Raw genomic sequence first — 20257 nt, forward strand, 5'->3', positions numbered from 1 at the left:
TTAAATGAATCCAATCGTATAATTTACAATTGGTCTCAAAGAATTTTTGACAATAGAAAGTCTGCTAACAATTTTCTAAAACTTTCTGAAGAAATAAAATTGAATTCAAAAAATCTAATTACTGAAGTTTTTGGAGAAATTTGGATAAGTATTTTAAAAATAGCAAAACATGGCAATTTAGAATGGCCAACATATTTACCGTTTCCAAAAGTAAAAACCAAAGAAACTGATGCAGAGCCTTCTTGTGAAGGAGATGTTCTTAGCAGACATAAACAGTTTTGTAAATATAGTTTGGAAGCAGAAAAATGTGACATTATAAAATTACAAATAGGTGCCAAATTACACAGAGGTCTAATGAAACCAGTGGTTCAATATTTTCCATGCACGCAAATGAGTGGGATCTGTTTAGAACACCAAGACAATCCGATTGAATGCTTTGCACAAAAAGCACACGTGCAGGCATCAAAGGACAAATATTCCAACATTGAAGACTATACAGAAAGCTGGATTCCAGTTTTGTTAATGGAAGCTGTCAGATCTGCAGTATCGAATGGAATATCTGAAATCATTCATAACGTTTATATTCAATGGAAAGAATTGCGTATGGAAGATAATTTAAAGTACATGGGGTATTTTTTTATAGATAGAAAATTTTGTGAAGAGAGAAAAATTGATTTTCTGTTAAGTGATGACACGTTAGATGAAGAATGCACAACAAACAAAATTCAAACATACATTTGTGTCAGATATAATCACTTAACGTACAATGCTCCTTCAACAAATATTCCACTTGGAAATGATTTATCAGATTCACAGCCTGTGACATGGATTGCACACTGTGTCTCTTTGAGTATAGTTATTAATAAGAACAAATACAAAGTTACTCTAATGATAAATCAACACTCGTCCCAATTTCCAAGAATTCTTCTAGACCCAACCGAAAAATTTACGGCCACAATAGAATGGATCACTCCTACAAAACCAATGAGGTAAGTGGACGTGCGTGTTTGTGTGTATAAGCGTGTGTGCATGAATGCTACCACGTGAAATTAAATAAAAATGTGCGTTTCCCCGAACATTTTAAATATAGCAAAAAGTAAATAAAGAAAAAACATTATAACGTAACTTTGTTGCTTTATTCAGAAATATGCTGAGATCATTGGAATTGCTGCCATTGTGCTCAGATTTAGTAAAAGGAATTGCTCTAGGTGATAAAATCTGTAAGCATAGTAGTGGAAATTTTACATTTTTTAAATTTTTTTTGATGACAAATATTTAAAAAATTTGATATAAGGTTTAAAGATATTAAATTATTCAAATCTTCCAACATTTGAATGCAAACGGCTGAAAAAGCTGAATAATGTGCAGGATGTTGCCTTGAATAAATCATTAAGATCAACATTTCACCTGATACAAGGCCCACCAGGAACAGGCAAAACATTGGTGGCAGCACATATGGCTTATGCATTTTTCAAAATTAATGAATCACACACAGACCCAAGCTTAAAAAAGCCTCAGCTTATGTGTTGTGGACCTTCTAATAAATCTGTCGATGTTATAACTTGTAAGTATTAATTCAATCAAATTTTATTTATTTGTACAAGTTTATCGTTTTTTTCAAGCTTACCTCATCCAGATATCTGATCCAACGCTGAAAATTTTAAGAGTGTATGGTAAAAAGCAAGAGTTAGAAGATTATCCAAATCCATTTTTCATGCCTCTAATAAAAAAAAAATACCGATTGAAAGATACAACTGCAGACAAGAAACTGAAAGATGTTTCTCTCCACCACATTATAAGAGATGCTAACAAATGTCCTTTTGCTCAAATAATCTTAAATTTAGAAGAATGGTTCATTCAGATTTATGACAATCCCACGAAAAATTACGATGAATTTATGAAAATTGATTCACAGTACAAAGAGATTATAAAGGATGCAGAGCAACAATTTTTGGAAGAAGCAGATATCATATTGATGACGTGTTCTGCCAATCAACCAAAGAGAATCGAAACGTTCAATATAAAACAGGTACAGTAATTTTTTTTATAACGTAGCAAATATACACACAGTTATAGAATTTTTTATTAGCAGTTTTATCTGGTTAATAATTTTATCTTAACGTCACAATGCAACATGTAATGATTCTCCCATTGTTTCATTGTTATTTTTTAGTTGTTTATTAATGTAGCCCATCTACTCGTATGTTAACACTTTTTTAATAAATTTTTTTGTTTAACAAGACCACATTAATTTAATAACTGTCCAAAGTTTTGTTTACGTTAAACAAGTAAAATGTAATGAAAATGCATTAGATTTTAAAAAATATTTGTTGGTTACATAAGACAAACTTCAAAAATATATGTGTTTGTGTGTGGGTGCTTGTGTGTGTGACTTTAATATAAAAGGCAGAGCATTTTATGCTTTGCTTACTTTGTAGCTAAACTTTTCTATTTTCACATGATATTCAATAAAATAGGTTCGTGAAAATCATCAACTAGTTCAACGATATTGTATTTTGTTGTTCTCAATACAGCTTATAATTGATGAATGTAGCATGAGTATGGAACCAGAAAGTATGTCTCCCATGATCCTGAACCATCCTGAGCAGATCATTCTCTTGGGGGATCACCAGCAATTGAAACCTGTTGTCACAGAGAAACTAGCGAGTCAACTTGGTTTAGAAACCTCTTTGTTTGAGAGATATCATGAAAATGCTTTCATGCTCACTAAACAATATAGAATGGTCTGTTTTACGTAATAACATTTTTACATTTTTTTCTTTTCACGTTTTTTTCTTTTATTTTAAAGCAAAAAAGTATCGCAGAATTTCCATCCAAACAATTTTATAAAAATCGTCTTGAAGTTGGAAATGAAAATCAAAATGATCCTTCTCAATATCTGTTTTGGCCTGGAGGACCGAAGCATCCAATAGTGTTTCTGCACAATGTTGGAGAAGAGAAGGGATTGAATGTGTCGTCAGAAGATGGAGGACAACAGTCCAAGAGCAACGAACTGGAAATAAATAATGCTGTAATAGTTTTTGTTTTTTATCGATTATTTTAAATACCAAATTCTTGGTAAAAGTGAAAATTAGATTTTATAAAAAGAACTTCTACAAAGCACGTCCAGTTGCTTTTGAACAAATTTTCAACATTTAATGTGCTAGGAATTTAATGATAACTGATAATCATTATTAACGCAATAAAGGGTTTAAAATACAACTAAATAAAAAAAGGGCATCGTATAATTCAAAATATTTTTATGTAAAACAATAAAAATGACAATTTTATTAAGATAAAATGATATGAAAAACTAAATTCTGGCAGTAACATAGCAATTTTCGTTAAAAAAAGTGACTGTATATACAAATGAGTTGAGACAACACGAAACGATGCACAGTTTACACTATTTTTATTAAAAGATTTGAGATCAAACACATTTATCAGAATTTTAACAATTAATATAATAAAAATACCGGGATCATAATTGTTAAGGCAAAAAGAGATGTATTATATACAATCGATATTCTACAAAAATATTGTCTCGCCACATTACACTTCATTATTCATTATCCTCTAAAAAATACATAAGCTGCGTTTGCAAATGAATTATTTTTATTTTATTATAAATTTACGTTTAAAGGGATAAAAATGGCAAAGTATTTGAAGGACCGGATATGTTAAAAAAATTAAATCGCTCTATCATGGCAGGAAACATTATTGAGAACCTGAAAATTTTGGAAGACTTCGTTCAGTAGTTTGTGTTCAGACTAGATGGTGATAAATTCGGTTTTAGAGTTTATTTTTATGAAACTTCATTTGAACTTATGTTTGTAGCAATCAATCGTAACAATTTGGTGAAAACCGTTTCTGAATTCATCTAAAAAATTTTAGTTTTATTGCATACATCCAAAAAAATATATCAACGCGTTGATTTGGGCATGGGCAGTCTTTGTAGAAAACTCAAATACAGGAACTCAAAAGAATGCGTTTGGCTTTGTGGCAAAAATTTACAAAAAGAGAGTTGAGCGTTTCAATTATGCAAAAATGTAATTTATGTTTAATCACGTTCCCTTAAGAGAACTTGGGCTATGAACTGTCCACAGCTGCACTTTAGGTGAACAGGCTGTCTGACCTGGTTGGAGGAGTTGTAAAAGAGTGAGCTTGTTTTAAACGTTTCAGATAATAACATTTGGTTAAATTTTGATTGAATAGTAGACAAATATTTGCAAAAATAAGGTAGACAATCGAGAAAAGTTGTGAGTTGTAGCTAAAAACTTAAATTGCAGACCTACAATTTTGTTAATACTTTTTATCCTCTAAGAAATATTTAGCTCTCAATTGATAATATTAATAAAGGAATTTTTTTCTGAATGATGATGATTTTTGCGTTTAATTATTTAGTTCAAATTTATTTTTATAATTAATTACATTAACTGTAAAAAAACTTGTTTTTATTGACCGTATGTCTAAATATCTTTTACAGGTGAACATTGCATTCAGACTTGTCCACAGATTCAAAATCAATCAATCCAGCATAGCAATATTATCTCAGTACAGAGCTCAATGTACGTTAATATCTAAAAACCTGATTTCAAAAAATTTAAGTGGAATAACTGTTCAAACTGTAGTGTCTGCTCAAGGTAGGCGTTTTACATAAATTTTTTTTACATTTTTCGGTTTTGCGATTTCATTGCGATTTCCCGTTTTATTGCGTAGGTTTATTTATGTTCAAAATTTTCTATTTGTTAAAAACAAACCTTTTAGTCAGTCCTTCTCTAGAAACTTCGTATAAATTTTGTTGTAAGTATATTTTGAATTGATGTTTAGTTTATTTACTCGATGATATCTCAAATGGACTAAAGAAACAGCTAAATGACGTTTAATTTCTTAAACGGAATTCAACCGATATTATTTGCCTCGGTGCTTAGAACGCCGCATAAAATTTTTCACTTCAATAAATCGTGTAAAAATGATAAATTAATAAGCTTTTCTAATGTGGCCGATAATTTAACTTCAGTTTGAACTTCAACTAACTCTAAACCTTGTCTTAAATAATATTATCACACACTTCCGAGTAAAGACAAGAGTTGTTTAAAAACACTAGTGGAAAATTCTATCTCGAATTTTATTCAATAAATATATACCTAAACTCCAAATAAAGTTATTCCATACATATTTTGAAACAGGGTGGTTTCTCAGCGTCGGACACCACTCGCTATTTATAATTGTTTTTTGGAGTTGAATAAGTGATATTTCCAAATTAGAAAACTTTAATCCTTTGCCATAGTATGGTTTGACAAAATTTGGCTAATACTTGTTTCATGATCGATTAACTTGTCTTTTGTGGTTACCACGAAAAACTCCTTCGTTGATAGCAGTTTTGCTTTAAAGTTATTTGCGATAAAATTGTAATTATTTTAATAAACTTTCGAAAATTTAACAGTATAATTTTAACAGTTCAATAATTTTCTGTGTTGTTTTTACAAAAAGGATCTGAATGGGATTACGTAATACTGTCTACGGTTAGATCACTTCCCGCCAGTGAAATAGAAAGAGAACCGAGCATCAAATGGAGGCAGAAACATTTGGGATTTATCATTGATTATCATCAAATAAATGTCGCCTTGACCAGATCCAGATTGGGACTAATTATACTAGGTGAACAAGAATTTTTTAATTTATTTTTTCAGTTCAGTTTTATAACCGAACTAAAGTTGTCATGCTTGCACATGTATGTATAATAATCTATTAGTATATGAATATGTGTGAGTTTAAAATCTAAGAGTAACTTCAAGGCATGACGAGTGATAAATTCCATGGTGGAGACTCAAATGCTAGTAAAAGAAAATATCGTCTTCTCGTGGACATATCGAGTATTCTTCTTGGGTCAACACCATGGTGGATGCTTGCATGTCATAAGAAGAAAAAGAGGAGGAGGCATGTCATAAGAGGGCTTGTTATCTCAAGCCCATGTCGAGTTTATACTATGGACAAATACCATGGTGGAAGCTCAAATGCCACATTTAGAAAACAAAGAGCACAGATGTGAAGTGCGATTTTGAGGCATTTGCTGAGGTGAGTCATCGGTTGGTAGAGTTGGCGGAGGTCTTATTTCCTGGATGATATCGGTTCATGGTGCCACCAGTCTGCAGTCTGATTGTTGAATCTATTTTCCGCCACCATGAAAACAACTAACACATGTAAATAATCTAATATTTAATACCTTTTCTATTGATCAATGACTCTTGACCTTGTGCTGCACTGATCCTCTGATGTGGCTCGATTGAAGCCCTCGTTCGATAGTGTAGGCCATGAGGATTTAATTCCTTTTATTTTTAAACCAGGCGGAAAAAACATCTACCCAAAAGTCATTAAATAAGTGCAAAGGCCGCGTTTGATAGTAACACAGTAAAAGCAGGGCAATAATTGATAAGAGGTTGTCTATGTTTTGGGCGGTGTCAAAAAAATTTTCTGACATCTCTTTCCGGGTGGCGTGTTTTAAATTGTATTTTTTTGTAGTTCATGTTTAAATAATTTATTGAAAGTACTTCTTTGTTAAATCAATGGTGAATAATGTTCATTTGTTTGTCTATATTTCGACACATTTTTATTTATATTGTGTTTTATATACTAAACAACTAAATGGTAACTTTTTGAAGTTATACTTCACCGCTTTTCAATTTTTTAAATTAAAATCTTACCTGCTACAAAGTTAATAAAATAAAAAACGTGAATATATAAATGCAGCTCATTGCCGTCTTGTTACGTATGTGAAAATCTTAAGGTTACATTCATCACAGAAGAGTTTTGGTTGGTCCGTGCAGATAGTGGAAGATAAACTTTATGCAACTTATTACCAACTTTACACACACACAACCAAACCAGCTGTATATGGTACTTTGTTAATAAAAATAATAAAAATAGCTATTAATTTATTCCGTTTTCTTATTAAAACTAAGCAAACTGTTAGAGCATTTAGTTGATGAAATATATTGTAACCTCATGTTTAATCGAATAGGAAATTTTTGATTCGATAATAATTAATTTTCCAGGAAACAAGTTGCTCTTGAGAACTGACGCGATGTGGCGTAACCTGCTGGAGCACTATGAAAGCAAATCTGCATTGATAGAAGCTAAAGACTTCAAATTGTTTTGAATCAGTTGAACAATTTAATTTATTAAAAATAGAGACATCTATCACTGAATTATTTTATCATGTTTGATCAATGATTCTGTTTTACTAATTTTTTTATATTTTAAAAACTCTTTTAAACACATTTTAATCAGTTTTTATCAGTTTTTCAACACTTACTCAATAATCCAAAATCTAAATTTTGGAAATAAAGCGGAGAACTTCATTCTCTTTCTATTTTAAAAGTGGCCAAAAAATAAATTTAAAAAAGTAATTACTAGGAATGCTTATTTTAGATTTAATAAGACTAATTCTATCAGATTGCAAACTTTTTTGTTTTATAAATTTATTGATTATTTTTGCTGTTTGTTGGGTTTATTATTTATATTTTAAATTATTTTTGTATTGACCGGTTATTTGTTAACATATTGTTTCGTTGGTTTGGCACTTAATTGATTATTTGATTGCTTCTTTTATTATAAGTTGATTGCCTGATTGTTATATTGTTTATTTTAAAGATTTAATTATTTTTTGATTGATTTCTTGGACTGAATGATTTTTCGTTTGTTTGGTACATAATTTTATTATTTTATAGTTAATTCTGTTAACCAATTCGTTAGTTTAGGGTACCTGCAAATTTTAATGTTTTCAATAGTTTTGTTCATTGAATTTTCATGCATGCATTTTTCCTTATTTTCTTTTATTTTACCTTTTTGTACTTCACAATTGTTTGTTTTGCGAATTTTCGGTCATCAAGAGAGTGCTGAAAAACTGCCCCAAATCTTTAATTTTTTTGACAAATTATGGCATATCATATTGAAATTATTTAATCAATGTTGAGTTATTTTAAACATGTTTTTTTTCTTTACAAATCTGCCTTACACGTCTGCAAATTTTAACTTGAAAAACGTATTGAAGAAAAATAGAATACAATGTCAAAAAAGTGAACGCGGTCGGCTCAGGAGGTTCTGCAATTCAAATAATTGATTAATAATCAATTATTTCTCAATAATCAATGATTATTGAGATAAGTGGTAAAACCATTCCGCAACTTTATGTAACGATGTTCTATATAATATATATAATAAACAACAAATGCTAATTATATTTTATAATAACTTTCCATACAATAAATTTGTCGGTTGTAGATTCTGACTTTATTAAACTAACGGGATAAATTTCCGTTTTATATTGCTTAACGAAAAAAGTGCTAGTTAGAGAGCCGCTAGTTATATTATATCTTTTTATTCTTTTTTAAGATGTACTTACTAATTATTTAACATTACCGGTAGTATTTCAATCGATAAAACAAATTTTTTTGGTGTCATTTTATTTTGTTTGGCAATCCAGTAAACCTTTACTACCTGCTGCGGTAAATAAAAGCACTGCTTATATTTAAGTTGCTTAGGCGAATCTTTATATTTTCCTTTATTTTTGGTGCCGTTGTTAATATCAATCAGAAAACATCATCTCATAATTGAGGAATTTACAGTTCATAACTTGAAATTGTATATACTTGAATGAAGTATAAAGTTTTTATATCAACTGTTTATCTAAAAATTATTTAGTTTTTATTTAATGAAATCAGTAAAAAAAATAGTGAAAACATATTACAATAATTTTAGCTTGGAGTTTTTTTTTATAGGATATTTTTCGAAAGTCTTTGAGCTAAATCTAAAAAAATATGATTTTATTTTAGCATTACAATATATATAAAAATTGAACCAAATTTATCAATAAACTTACAAATATATTTAATTCTTCCCTTTTTGTCAACATTTGCATGTTTCAGCAGTTCAAATATTTCATCGTCACTCAGTGGTTCTCCCTTGTTCATGAGCACGCGTTTTAAATCGTTCATCATTATGTAGCCTTTTTTGAAAAGTTTATGGAACGATGATAATAGAAGTGAACAAATACTAAATAATAATAAAAATAGAAGTTTGTGTCAAACTTTAGGTGATTTTTATTATTTATCGCTCTGACAGACAGTTTGTAACTTTGATTGTATTTATTGTTGCACTTTGGTACACAGTGACGCCTGGACAACAGCAATAATTAACAAGAGCACAATCCATTTTTGAAATAACTTTACTGGAAAAACTATTGTTGATAAATGAATCAATCAATTAAGGCTCTATCAGGAACTTTGTATGCTGGAAGCTCTTCGAATGTATCTGATCTAGGCAACTGACTGAGGTAGGTATGGGAGTAGGCAGAAGCAAAACAAAAATTTACAGAAAGGAAAACCATGAAAGGCAAAAGCAGATTTGGTGTAAGAATGTTTACATAATTTAAAAAAATGTAAAAGCAGTAAAAAATTTAGTTTAAATATCTGACGAATGCTCGGAAATAAGTTAATATATAGTTTACAAACTGGTCAAACCAGCAGCATAATTTAATTGTTTAGTTAAAAAATATATGATGAAGTCATGAAAATTTGTAATTTAACAAAAATGAAAATGGGACTAAAATTTGTTAATTTTGCTTGTAAATGAAATAATGGAATCATTTCAGCATGAAACATGAAACGAAAAATTTAAAAACCACCGCAATCCAACTAAGAAAATAATCCAACTTTGATTTCTAGCCATCTCGTACAACAACATTTGACTAGACCAAAATGAAAATTTTTCAAGTGTATGCCGCGCTGTTTAAAAGCGATATTGTTTTTGTACCTGTATTGGCGGGATCAAAGAAATGAAAGGCTCTCAAGAGATTCTCATAGCAATCATTGTCTTGAATGCTCTCGAAACTTTTCAACACGTCCATCACAGTTTGAAATGATAAGCTTTCGTCCTCCACTTGAATGATACAATTAATACATTTATTATTCAAGTTATATATTTATTATTTTTTATAAATAATCTTTTTAATAATAAGAAAAAGCGAACAAATACTTAATTACCGAGCATTGAAGCATTGAAATTGATGGATAGCATTATTAAGAAAAATCTGACCAAATTGGTTGAGTTGCCCTTGAATTAGTTGCACCTGTGCTTCGCTGGGGTTGAGTCCCATTGACCTGATGAAGGCACCAACTTCATCCACGTTGATCGTGTTGTCGTTCGATTTTGAAAAAGTAGAAAATATGTCCTGAGCCTCTGTGTTTATACAAATTAAAAGTTTTCTATCTCTGCTTCTTGTATGAAAATTTGATTTGTGTATGAAAAGCTTTCATAAGATATGTGATAATGATAATTATATGAGTAATTGAACGAAAAATATTTACTTGCTAACAGTATTTTTCTCTTTGTTTTTTCATCCTGAATATTTTCGATAACATAAAACAATTTTACATCTCAATTATGTAATAAATGAAAAGTTATGATAATCAAATTTTAATTTTCAATGAATAACATATTTGTCAAAAAAATAAATAACTGTAAAGGCTCAATATTGTAAATTAAACTCATCCGTTTTATATTTTCTTAAATATTTGTATTAATTGATAACCACGTATGTAAATTTATAAAAACAATGTGTGTCATAAGGTGTCAGGTTATGTAGCAAATAAAAAACTTGTATTTTGATAAAATCAATCAGTTATAATAATAATTAATATGTTTTATTCATTGCAACATATCATCTCACCTCGTTCGACATTTTTCAAAATGATGTCGTTGCAGCAAGGCAACACTCGTGCAAATGAAGATCGAACGGTTGAATTATTTATTTACCTCCACTTCCAAGCCAACTACGTTTTATTCGCAGCATACATTATAACGCACTTGATTGCATTTGTGTCATTGCCTATGTTATATCAATTTTGGGAGATAAAATTGGAAATGTCCAACTTTCCAGTGCTTAAAATAATAGGCAAAAAAAAATAGGCATATTGAACTTTTTGTAAAACGGCTTGTGCTCTGAGCTGTGTGTGCATATTTGAACTAGAACCCCAAGCAGAGAAAATTTTTCCGAACCGCATCCGCACCGCACCCGCGAAAAGGCAACCTAAATCAGTTGTCCTTATCTCATACTTAAAATAACAGGGTAGCAATACATTGGTGAGCAACTTATTTACAATATAATTATAATCAAACAGTAGATAATCGGCTGAGAAGAATTCAATAAATTTCTAAATAACATTGATCATAACATATGCATATATATATATATATATATATATATATATATATATATATATATATATATATATATATATATATATATATATATATATATATATATATATATATATATATATATATATATATATATATATATATATATATATATATATATATATATATATATATATATATATATATATATATATATATATATATATATATATATATATATTTACAATATTCTATAAATTCTACCGAATGTTTGGCATTAATATGTTTGTAGTTTGTTTTTTCGATTTTTCTCAAAAACGAACTACAAACATATTAACGCCACACATTCGGTAGAATTTATAGAATATTGTAAAAATTATGGTCTATTACCAACACACACACACACACACACACACACACACACACACACACACACACATATATATATATATATATATATATATATATATATATATATATATATATATATATTATTGAGGAAAATCACATCATGTTCGGCGTTAGTTAACATCTGTGATTTTCATCAATAATTGCAGTTCTGACAGTCTTAATCCAATATATATATATATATTATATATATATATATATATATATATATATTTAGGAACGAGGCTCTCTTTAATACAAATGTCATTAAAAATGGTTGCCCAGTACTGTCAGCCAAGCTCAATAATAATTTTCCTCTCAATAAATATGAATTCAACAAACTCAGAAGTATTGAGGTTTTAATAAAAAAGATTATAAACGCACGCTGGGCAACCATTTTAAATGACATATATATATATATATATATATATATATATATATATATGACATATATATATATGACATATATATATATATATATATACATATATATATATATATATATATAATATACATATATATTTATCTATATATATTTGCTGGTCGTACCAAAATATATATATATGTATGTACAGTAAATATATAAATGTATATTAATTTGTTAATACGTATGTGTGTATCGTATATCTGTATGTGTATACTAGAGCCATGGGCTTCTAAATAGTACAACAGGACGGACAAGCGTTTTAACTAGGTTACATATCTCGGCGGACGGTTAAACGAACCTTTTCAGCCCGTACGCTATCGAAATTGTAACAAAACACAACAATAAATTCAGTTATTCAATTTTTTTATTTTATTTTTTGTTATTTTAACGTTTGGTAAAGATTTAACATAATTTTTGCTTAATCAGTTAAAAAAGGGATTTGCACAATTATAATTGTAGATCATGAAAATTATCACAATAATTAGAAAAAAAATAATAAAGAATCAAATTTTTCAAAATTCGTTCTTTTTACTATTTTTTGAAAAAGAATACCTTGATTTTTTGCCTTTAAAAATTTATTAAACAATTGTTAAGATTTTTTCATCTTTTGAAAAATACTGAATATTTTTAAACATGTTATTCAGGCATATTCAGATGGATTAGTCCTCTCTTAGTGACTTGATTCAAATACCTGAAATCTGAATTTAAGTCATTTTCTTTTTCGTCAGAGATCAAATATTTTCTACGTGACTGGTATTTTGTGGTGTTGCAGACAGAATGGATGATGGCGCCACAGACATAGGACAGTGTGGCGCATGATCATTTATCATCATCATCATCATTTATTTCACTGATTGTGATGCATTCAGATATATCATCAGCAACATCATTCAAATCATCATAATTTGTTTCATCGTTTATCGAAAAATCTGAGCGTCTTGAAAGTGAAATAGTTCTAATTTTTCTATCACTGTCAAATGCCTGCCTACAAGATATATAATAATAATTGCTGCCTGCCATTTTCCTCATCCATCCAAATCTAGATTCAATTGAATCAGATTGTATGTTACCAGACAGGAGGAAGCTATTTTTTCAACTGTATACGAATCAAATTTAAACTATAATACTTGCTATAAAAAAATAGAAAGAAATAATAAACTTTTGTATTTATAGACTTTATAGAAAAATGATTGAAATGTGATGGGCCGTTTCCTCTATTTCCGCTGGTAAGGATTTGTTTTAAGTATCACTTATAACCCCATCAATTCACGGAAAGTTGACAAAGTTTTTTGTTTCTACTTTTTTTTTACACAATAAGTAGTTTTTTCATTTGCGTCCCTATTTTGTCATTTCGGTACTTGCAAAAAGATTAAATTCATTCAATATTGAGAATTAAAAATAAATAATATTGTTATAACTTTGAACATTTACTTTTAAATAATTTATCAAATTTAGACAATAGTTACTAACTTTAGTTAGTTATAAAATAAAAAATCTCATTATCATGTCAGGTTGTTCCAACCACAGCAGTTATTACTCACGCTTGCCTGCATGGTTTTATTGTAATATATTATAAATTTAATATGCGTGCGTGTATATATTCTATTTATATCATAAAATAACAAAAATAATATAATATATCATAGTAATGAAAGAAAAACATAAGCTACAAAAAAAATTGAAAGTCTAGAGATTTAATAAAATTTTTTTAACCAAAAAATTATTACAGAATAAACTCTTACATGTTACAATAATAAAAAATTTCCTAAAATTATTATATGTGTATGATATTTAAAATATGGATTATTTATATTCAAAATCAATAATTGTTTAATAATTGAAACATATGGGATCTTTGGTAAATTATAATCGTTTTCAGACGTCCATCTTGTTTCGGTAGACCCGTGTTAGTTGCTTTATCTAATTTATGTAGGCTGAATTTCGTCAATACTTGCAAATCGTAATTTGTCAATGGGACTGAACGAGTTTACATGCGATGAAAATATGACAACAAATTCTAAAGACATTGAATCCGATATCAGTAACTTCGTCACTAAAATGAACGCCGATCGCACTAAGCAGCAGGAAAAGGCTGAAGGCTTGAAAGATCTCTGTAACGAATTTGTGAGATTTTTGTTCAAAACATTAAAATTGTACTTTATTACAATATCATATTATCCGTCCTAATACTTTTTGCTTGCTAGGTTTTACAGTTGCTGGACACAGTCGAAAGTGTTATGACGGATGTATATTCAACTTCAAACGAGATTGCGCAGAACCGGTTTACTGATATTTCTAAGGTGATTCAAAACATTAAGTACATGGAAGAAGAAAAAGAAAACTTCAAAGAAAATCTAAAAAATTTCAACAACAATTTCAATGGGACCACTTCATGATCTTTTTTGCTGACACTGTTTAGTTATTTGAATTTTTAATCTTAAAGAAAAACCTATTCAAGATTGTTATTCACCCTGTTTAGGTAGACATTCCCAATGCATTATTGAACAGTTGAATAGAACATAAAAATTATTCATTTTGTGTTGAAAAGTAGTCTAGGTCCGCATTTCCGAACCAATTTAGAATTTACTGTTTTGACTGGGCCAATCATCTTTATGTACACATTATCGAATATATGTAGATTGCATTTGACCACCGAAGCAAGTACGAAATTTTAACTCTCCTATGTATAGGGCTAAAGAAACTAAAAACGCACAAATCTACTCCACTCCAAGTGCATCACATTTTATTCTCACTCCACTTCATTTGCAAACTGTGTTGTCAAAGTATTTTTTTCAGCCAACCAAAAATCTTTTTTATAAAACAATTGTATTTAAATCAAAACTTCCAGTCCAGTGTTCTTGTTCTCACTTCTTAACTGTTTTTTGCTAAATCTGCATTTGCTTTTTTTGGTCCTTTTCTCTGGAATTCTCTACCTACTTCTCCATCACTTACGAAGTTCAGAGCGGATCTCAAGACCCATCTGTTTGCAAAATTCATTGAAGAGCACTGTTGAACATCGCGGAAATAGCACTTTATAAGCATATTGATTGGTGTAATCTCTTTCAAGCATTCAGACCTTGCTTATGTAAAAGCTACTGAAATGATAATCCTTGACAGGCGGATTTTAGCTGACCAATTGAAACTAAAAATTGTAAGCTCTAACTTTGAACTTGCAGATTCATTTCAAACTGGTCTAGTTTCTTCTAGACTTGAGAAAAAAACAGTAAAAATTAAGAATTTATGGCAGCAATACTAAGACAAAACAAACACAAAGAGCTCCCCAAACATTTTAATTGAATGATTGCAAACGCAACAAGATTCATTTTCTTTTTCACATTAGCTCCACAAGCATAACAATATCATGATGTCATGCATTATCAGTTATATTAGAAGCTTCAACAGTTTAGCTTGACCTCTGGGCCAACTCTTTAGCCTTGGCCTTTTCCAATTTGGCAATACGGGCTTGGGATTTGTGGCCCATAACACCTCCACCCCAGTGGCGACGAATCTGTTTGTGGTCAACAATACCGGTTTTAATGATAAATTAAATTTGAAATGAGGATGATAATTGAACACATTTAGTTTATCGGGTGGGTGTAAATTTGCACATGGATTATTATAACTATTTGTATTTATAGAAAAAAATGCCCACTTCTTCGGCTCTTTCATTGAAGTCAGTCTTCACAGTTTCAACTAATTTGTTCAATGCTGACCTGTCTTCTCTAATAGTAAAAAAGTAAAAAGATTTATATTACTTAATTTTCAAACAAAAATTTACTAACAAGAGTGAATTGACTTCTATCTAAGCATTCGCAATACCAGAAACCAAATTTCATTTTCTCACAGCATTAAATGCTATTATAGAGTTTAGAAAGAACAAACATTCTGTTTAAGACTATTTAGTTAGATCACTGACTAAAATCTTTAGCAATTATAATCAGATACACCAGCTTCATTTCAAAAATTTTAATTTTAGATACAATTCCCTTATTATGAACACCCCTGCAATTTTTATAATCTCACAAGGTAGTTGTAAAGTAAAGCAATCTGAAAAAATTGCATGAACAATAAGATACAAAAAATTGTATATATATAACCAAATGCAACACTAGCTGAAAAGGTTTTTTAATGCAAAAAGTATTTTTTTAAATTTTTTTAAATTAGACATTTGAATTTCACATCAAATTTTGTAAAATATCAAAAAATGTTAGATTGGCTTATCCAGAGAATATTTATTTTAATATCAAATGTCTGTTTGATTGTTGTCACAAAGCTTTTACCTTAAAAAAATCTATGTAAATGTTTACAAATAAATAAAATACTAACGAGTTGACTGTTGGAAATGCAAGACATGTAACTGTCTTCCTGTGGACAACTCTACCTAGTCGAGATTTGTTTTTGACGATGCAATAGGCAACACCCATTTTTCTGCACAAAGCAGGCAGGAATAGAACTATCTATGTAAGTATTTTTATCATTCAAGTCATTTTGTATAAACAGTAAAAACTAAATAATATACAGCAGCACCGACGACCATTGTGAAAGCTCAGTGGATTTATTCAACATTTGTTATCTGTTAGTTGTAGAAACAAAACATCCTTGCTTTCTCAAGGATGTAATTCTTCCTTGCACAGTAAATAATACAGAAACAGAAGATTCTAAAGGGCCAATGGCATTTTATAAACCAATCTTTAAATAAATAATGCATTTAACAGACAAAGTGCATGCGAACTAATTGCTCGTGACCAGCAAAATATATGATCTATAACAAAAACATAATTCAAGACAACTTTTAATAACCATTCATTAGGATTCAACTAACTCACAATCCATTATAAAGGGACATGAACACTGTCACACCAATTGTTAATGACAACTATATTTAAGGATATGAATAATATCAAAAACAGTGAAAAATTCCATTTGATGTGAGCTCAGATTTAAAAAGCTCAAATTTATATGAATCATGTTGAATCAAATAAAAATGTTTTCATCACAGCTCACATTAACAAATTATATGAACTATGATAATTGTGAAACACACCTCGATAGGATCAACATCGCTGGCAATAACAACCAGATCAGTTTTCTTTCTTTCAACGAGAGCTGTGACTGTGTTGATGCCTGATCTCATCACTGGTGGTCTCTTTGTCTGCTCAACACTCTTTCCTTTCACCTTGTTCTTTGCCATCTCAACAAGTCTTATTTTTTTCTCAACTTTTGTCTCTGGTTTATATTTATCCATCAGTCGGAATAACTGGGTGACTGAAAAATCAACAATGTATGAGTTTAATATATTACTAGATAGAAAAATTTGTTACCATTCTGCCTATCAAGAGCCTGGTTGAACTGATGAATTGGTGGTGGCACCTTGAGACGTTGGTATAAAATACGTTTTTGCCTTTGCAAACGAATGTACTTGGGCCATCTCACAAATCTGGACAAATCTCTCTTGGGTTGAATGTCTTGGCCTTGACAAAAGGAATCATATTTTAATGCTTAAAATGCAATTATATTATACATTGAAAAAAAATAACAGTTCCTATTAGTGATTTTATATAAAAATTTTTTCCAATTAGAGTAGTAATTTAAATAATTAAGTATTTTAAGTAATGAAATTCAAGATATGCAATAAACCTGTTATTCACAACATAAAAGTAAAATTATTATAAACAAGGAGATAATTTTAACACATAATTTTACTTTTATCAATCAATTGATTGATTAATTGATAAAAGTAAAATTATGTGTTAAAATAAAAATATAATTCATTGAAAATCAGTTAGATCAAGATGCTTATAAATGGGTGTTTTAACATTGTACACTTAATATATAACTGAATATTTTATCTTCAACTATTTTTAATTATGATAATAAAAATTAACATAATTAAGCTAAAATAAAATGAATATTGCTAGATCAGTAAAATAAAGCCACACCCATCTATACAATTACCATATAAATTTAAAAATGGTCAAGCTTTCTCGGGTAGTAAACTAAACCTAGCCCGGCATGATTATTCTTTCCTTGTTTGTAAGATTATTAGGCAGTGTTTTTCTCTAACGCCGAACTTATTACTCTGAGACTATCTCTAAAAAGTCTATCTAAATACTAATTAAGCTAAAAAGCTTCATTTAGAGATCATTAGGCTCTAGCTAGGTGAATAGCCAGATATCTCTTCTAGCCTTACTCCAGTACAGATTAAACTCATTGATAAGCCATTCACATTTTATGTATATTGATATCGTGGTTACTAGTTGCTAATTTTGCCTGACTTGACAGGAATAATAATAGTAAAAAAATAACAATATTTGGGTTTAACAAGCATTAGCAAAGCTAAAAATCCAAATGGTTAACGCTAAAGAAAATTCAAATTGGCTTGCAAGATTGATAAATTTAAAAAAAAGTCCAACCAATTCCAAAGTTCTTGGCCCTCTTTTCAAACAGCGGATTTACTGTTTTCTTTACTTCCACTTTTTTCGTGGTAACCGGGACGGCCGCCACCTTCTTTTTGCCCTTCTTTGGCTTGGTCGGCTAAAAAAATAAAACATTTTCAAGGCTACTTTAAAATTAAATGATAAAAACAATGCAAAAATTTTGTAAAATGCATTAATTAAATTGATCAGAACGGATTTTAAAAACTACCACTCACCATGTTTATTAAACAAAAAAGAAAAAGGAGGAAGAAGGTTGTAACTAGCAAACACTTAAAAAGGATGGACCAACAAAATTAATTTTCCATTGAAATTTGTTGAAAATCAGTAAAATGTACAAATAGTTAAAATTAATTAATTTTTAAAAATATTTTTATACTGTTTGAATTATATTGATTAACATTTGATAATTTAGTTTTAACCAAAAAATTTTAGTGTAATTTTCAAATTTATTTTGCCAACTACATTTAATTCACCAATAAAATATTACGACTTAAATTTTATTACATATTTTCATTTGGTTAACGCAACATTATCAATATGCGTTTAAATGATCTATTCACATTTTCTCAATATACTCAAATATGCTATGGACGTAGCGTATACCTATACATACAATTACTGAACCCTTGAGACCTAACTCAGTCATCGAATAAACCTTACGGTGGTTCTCAATATGTGGGTTGCTAGTTCGCTGGATTTCTAATGATAATTTGCTACAGTTGGTTGCCTATGTCAGAGCTGCATGCATAGAGGGAGGGGAGCCTAGGGAATGGAAGCCAGCATAATTTTAGCCACACTAGCGAACATTTTGGGTAATTTTTTTGGTTGCATATAAAAATAAAGAACATGAAAATAATAATTATATACTGTTATATACGCACCAGATTATTAACGTTTGTCTTATTAAAAGTAAGTTAAATTTTAAAAATTTAGTTCAGTTTTTGTTAGATTTTTTGCAAATTCAAATTAAATTTGTTTTTGCGATGGTACCCAGGACTGGATCAAGGCTCTAGCGCATTGAATTATATATAAGAATGGCTTTATAGTGTTGACCTTCATCCCAAGGTCAGGAAACTTGGAAGCAAACTTTTTTAGCACCAAATTGTCAATGGGTTTTTCCGTTTTCCAATCTATATTTACCTTCTTCCCTGTTAATGTGCCACCGGCGGCATTCTTGTAAACGTTTTTTTGCTGCTAAAATCGTTCTGCGGCAGTTTTAATCGATTTTTAACTTAATAATTTAACTGAATTATGTAAAATTTTTGGAATCATTTACTATTTGATCCATTTTGATTTTATAAAGTTTATTTGTTTAAAAGTTTTAAAAATGTTACATTGTGCCAGGAGACACTAGGCCCAGACTAGTAGAAGAAAAGAGGCTTTGCTTTTTTGTATTTTTATTTAAAATTTTTGACTTTATTTTTTTAACTATCGTTAATTAATGTTCAAATATTTTTTATATTGTTTTTATATTATAGTGGGTTTATTATTATTAGGATGCCTTTGTAAAATGGCTTTTTGTCATAAGAAATACAGAATACAAAGAGTTTCTTTATTTTAATTTATTGGGTATATATATATTTATATATATATATATTATATATATATATATATATGTATGATGAAAAATTTTAAATGCAGCTATTTACTTTAAAACTTAAATCATATTTAGATGTTTTGCTCAATGGATGCACATCTCATCAAGCAACAGCAAAGGCAATCAAAGTATTACAAGTCCAGAATCACAATGCTGCAGGCAACAATAAGAAAACTTACGAATGAATATAATAAATTAAAAAATGAATAG

At 29.3% G+C, this 20257-nt stretch overlaps 4 protein-coding genes across 4 annotated transcripts; 2 read left to right on the plus strand and 2 right to left on the minus strand.

The window, feature by feature from the left end:
* Positions 1-1651: 1651 nt before the first annotated feature.
* Positions 1652-7159, plus strand: HELRODRAFT_68663 (hypothetical protein; the record flags this gene model as incomplete). The annotated part of the gene is made up of 6 exons (XM_009028939.1): positions 1652-2029; positions 2535-2744; positions 2810-3031; positions 4487-4643; positions 5494-5661; positions 7056-7159. Coding segments are annotated over 6 exons (1239 nt in total), but the record flags the coding sequence as incomplete, so codon positions are not given.
* A 1615-nt stretch (positions 7160-8774) lies between these two features.
* On the minus strand, positions 8775-10741 carry HELRODRAFT_164367 (hypothetical protein; the record flags this gene model as incomplete). The annotated part of the gene is made up of 5 exons (XM_009029320.1): positions 8775-8809; positions 8882-9007; positions 9814-9939; positions 10096-10309; positions 10730-10741. 5 exons carry the CDS (start codon positions 10739-10741, stop codon positions 8775-8777), a joined length of 513 nt encoding a protein of 170 aa, XP_009027568.1.
* A 3276-nt stretch (positions 10742-14017) lies between these two features.
* Positions 14018-14409, plus strand: HELRODRAFT_164368 (hypothetical protein; the record flags this gene model as incomplete). The annotated part of the gene is made up of 2 exons (XM_009029321.1): positions 14018-14137; positions 14218-14409. The coding sequence occupies 2 exons, from the start codon at positions 14018-14020 to the stop codon at positions 14407-14409; spliced, it is 312 nt and encodes a 103-aa protein (XP_009027569.1).
* A 1007-nt stretch (positions 14410-15416) lies between these two features.
* HELRODRAFT_68824 (hypothetical protein) lies at positions 15417-18490 on the minus strand (the record flags this gene model as incomplete). The annotated part of the gene is made up of 6 exons (XM_009028963.1): positions 15417-15521; positions 15666-15735; positions 16340-16470; positions 17058-17278; positions 17335-17484; positions 18427-18490. Coding segments are annotated over 6 exons (741 nt in total), but the record flags the coding sequence as incomplete, so codon positions are not given.
* Positions 18491-20257: the final 1767 nt, after the last annotated feature.

The sequence above is a fragment of the Helobdella robusta genome (assembly GCF_000326865.2).
Source record: "Helobdella robusta unplaced genomic scaffold HELROscaffold_6, whole genome shotgun sequence".
NCBI classification, from domain to species: Eukaryota; Metazoa; Annelida; class Clitellata; order Rhynchobdellida; family Glossiphoniidae; genus Helobdella; species Helobdella robusta.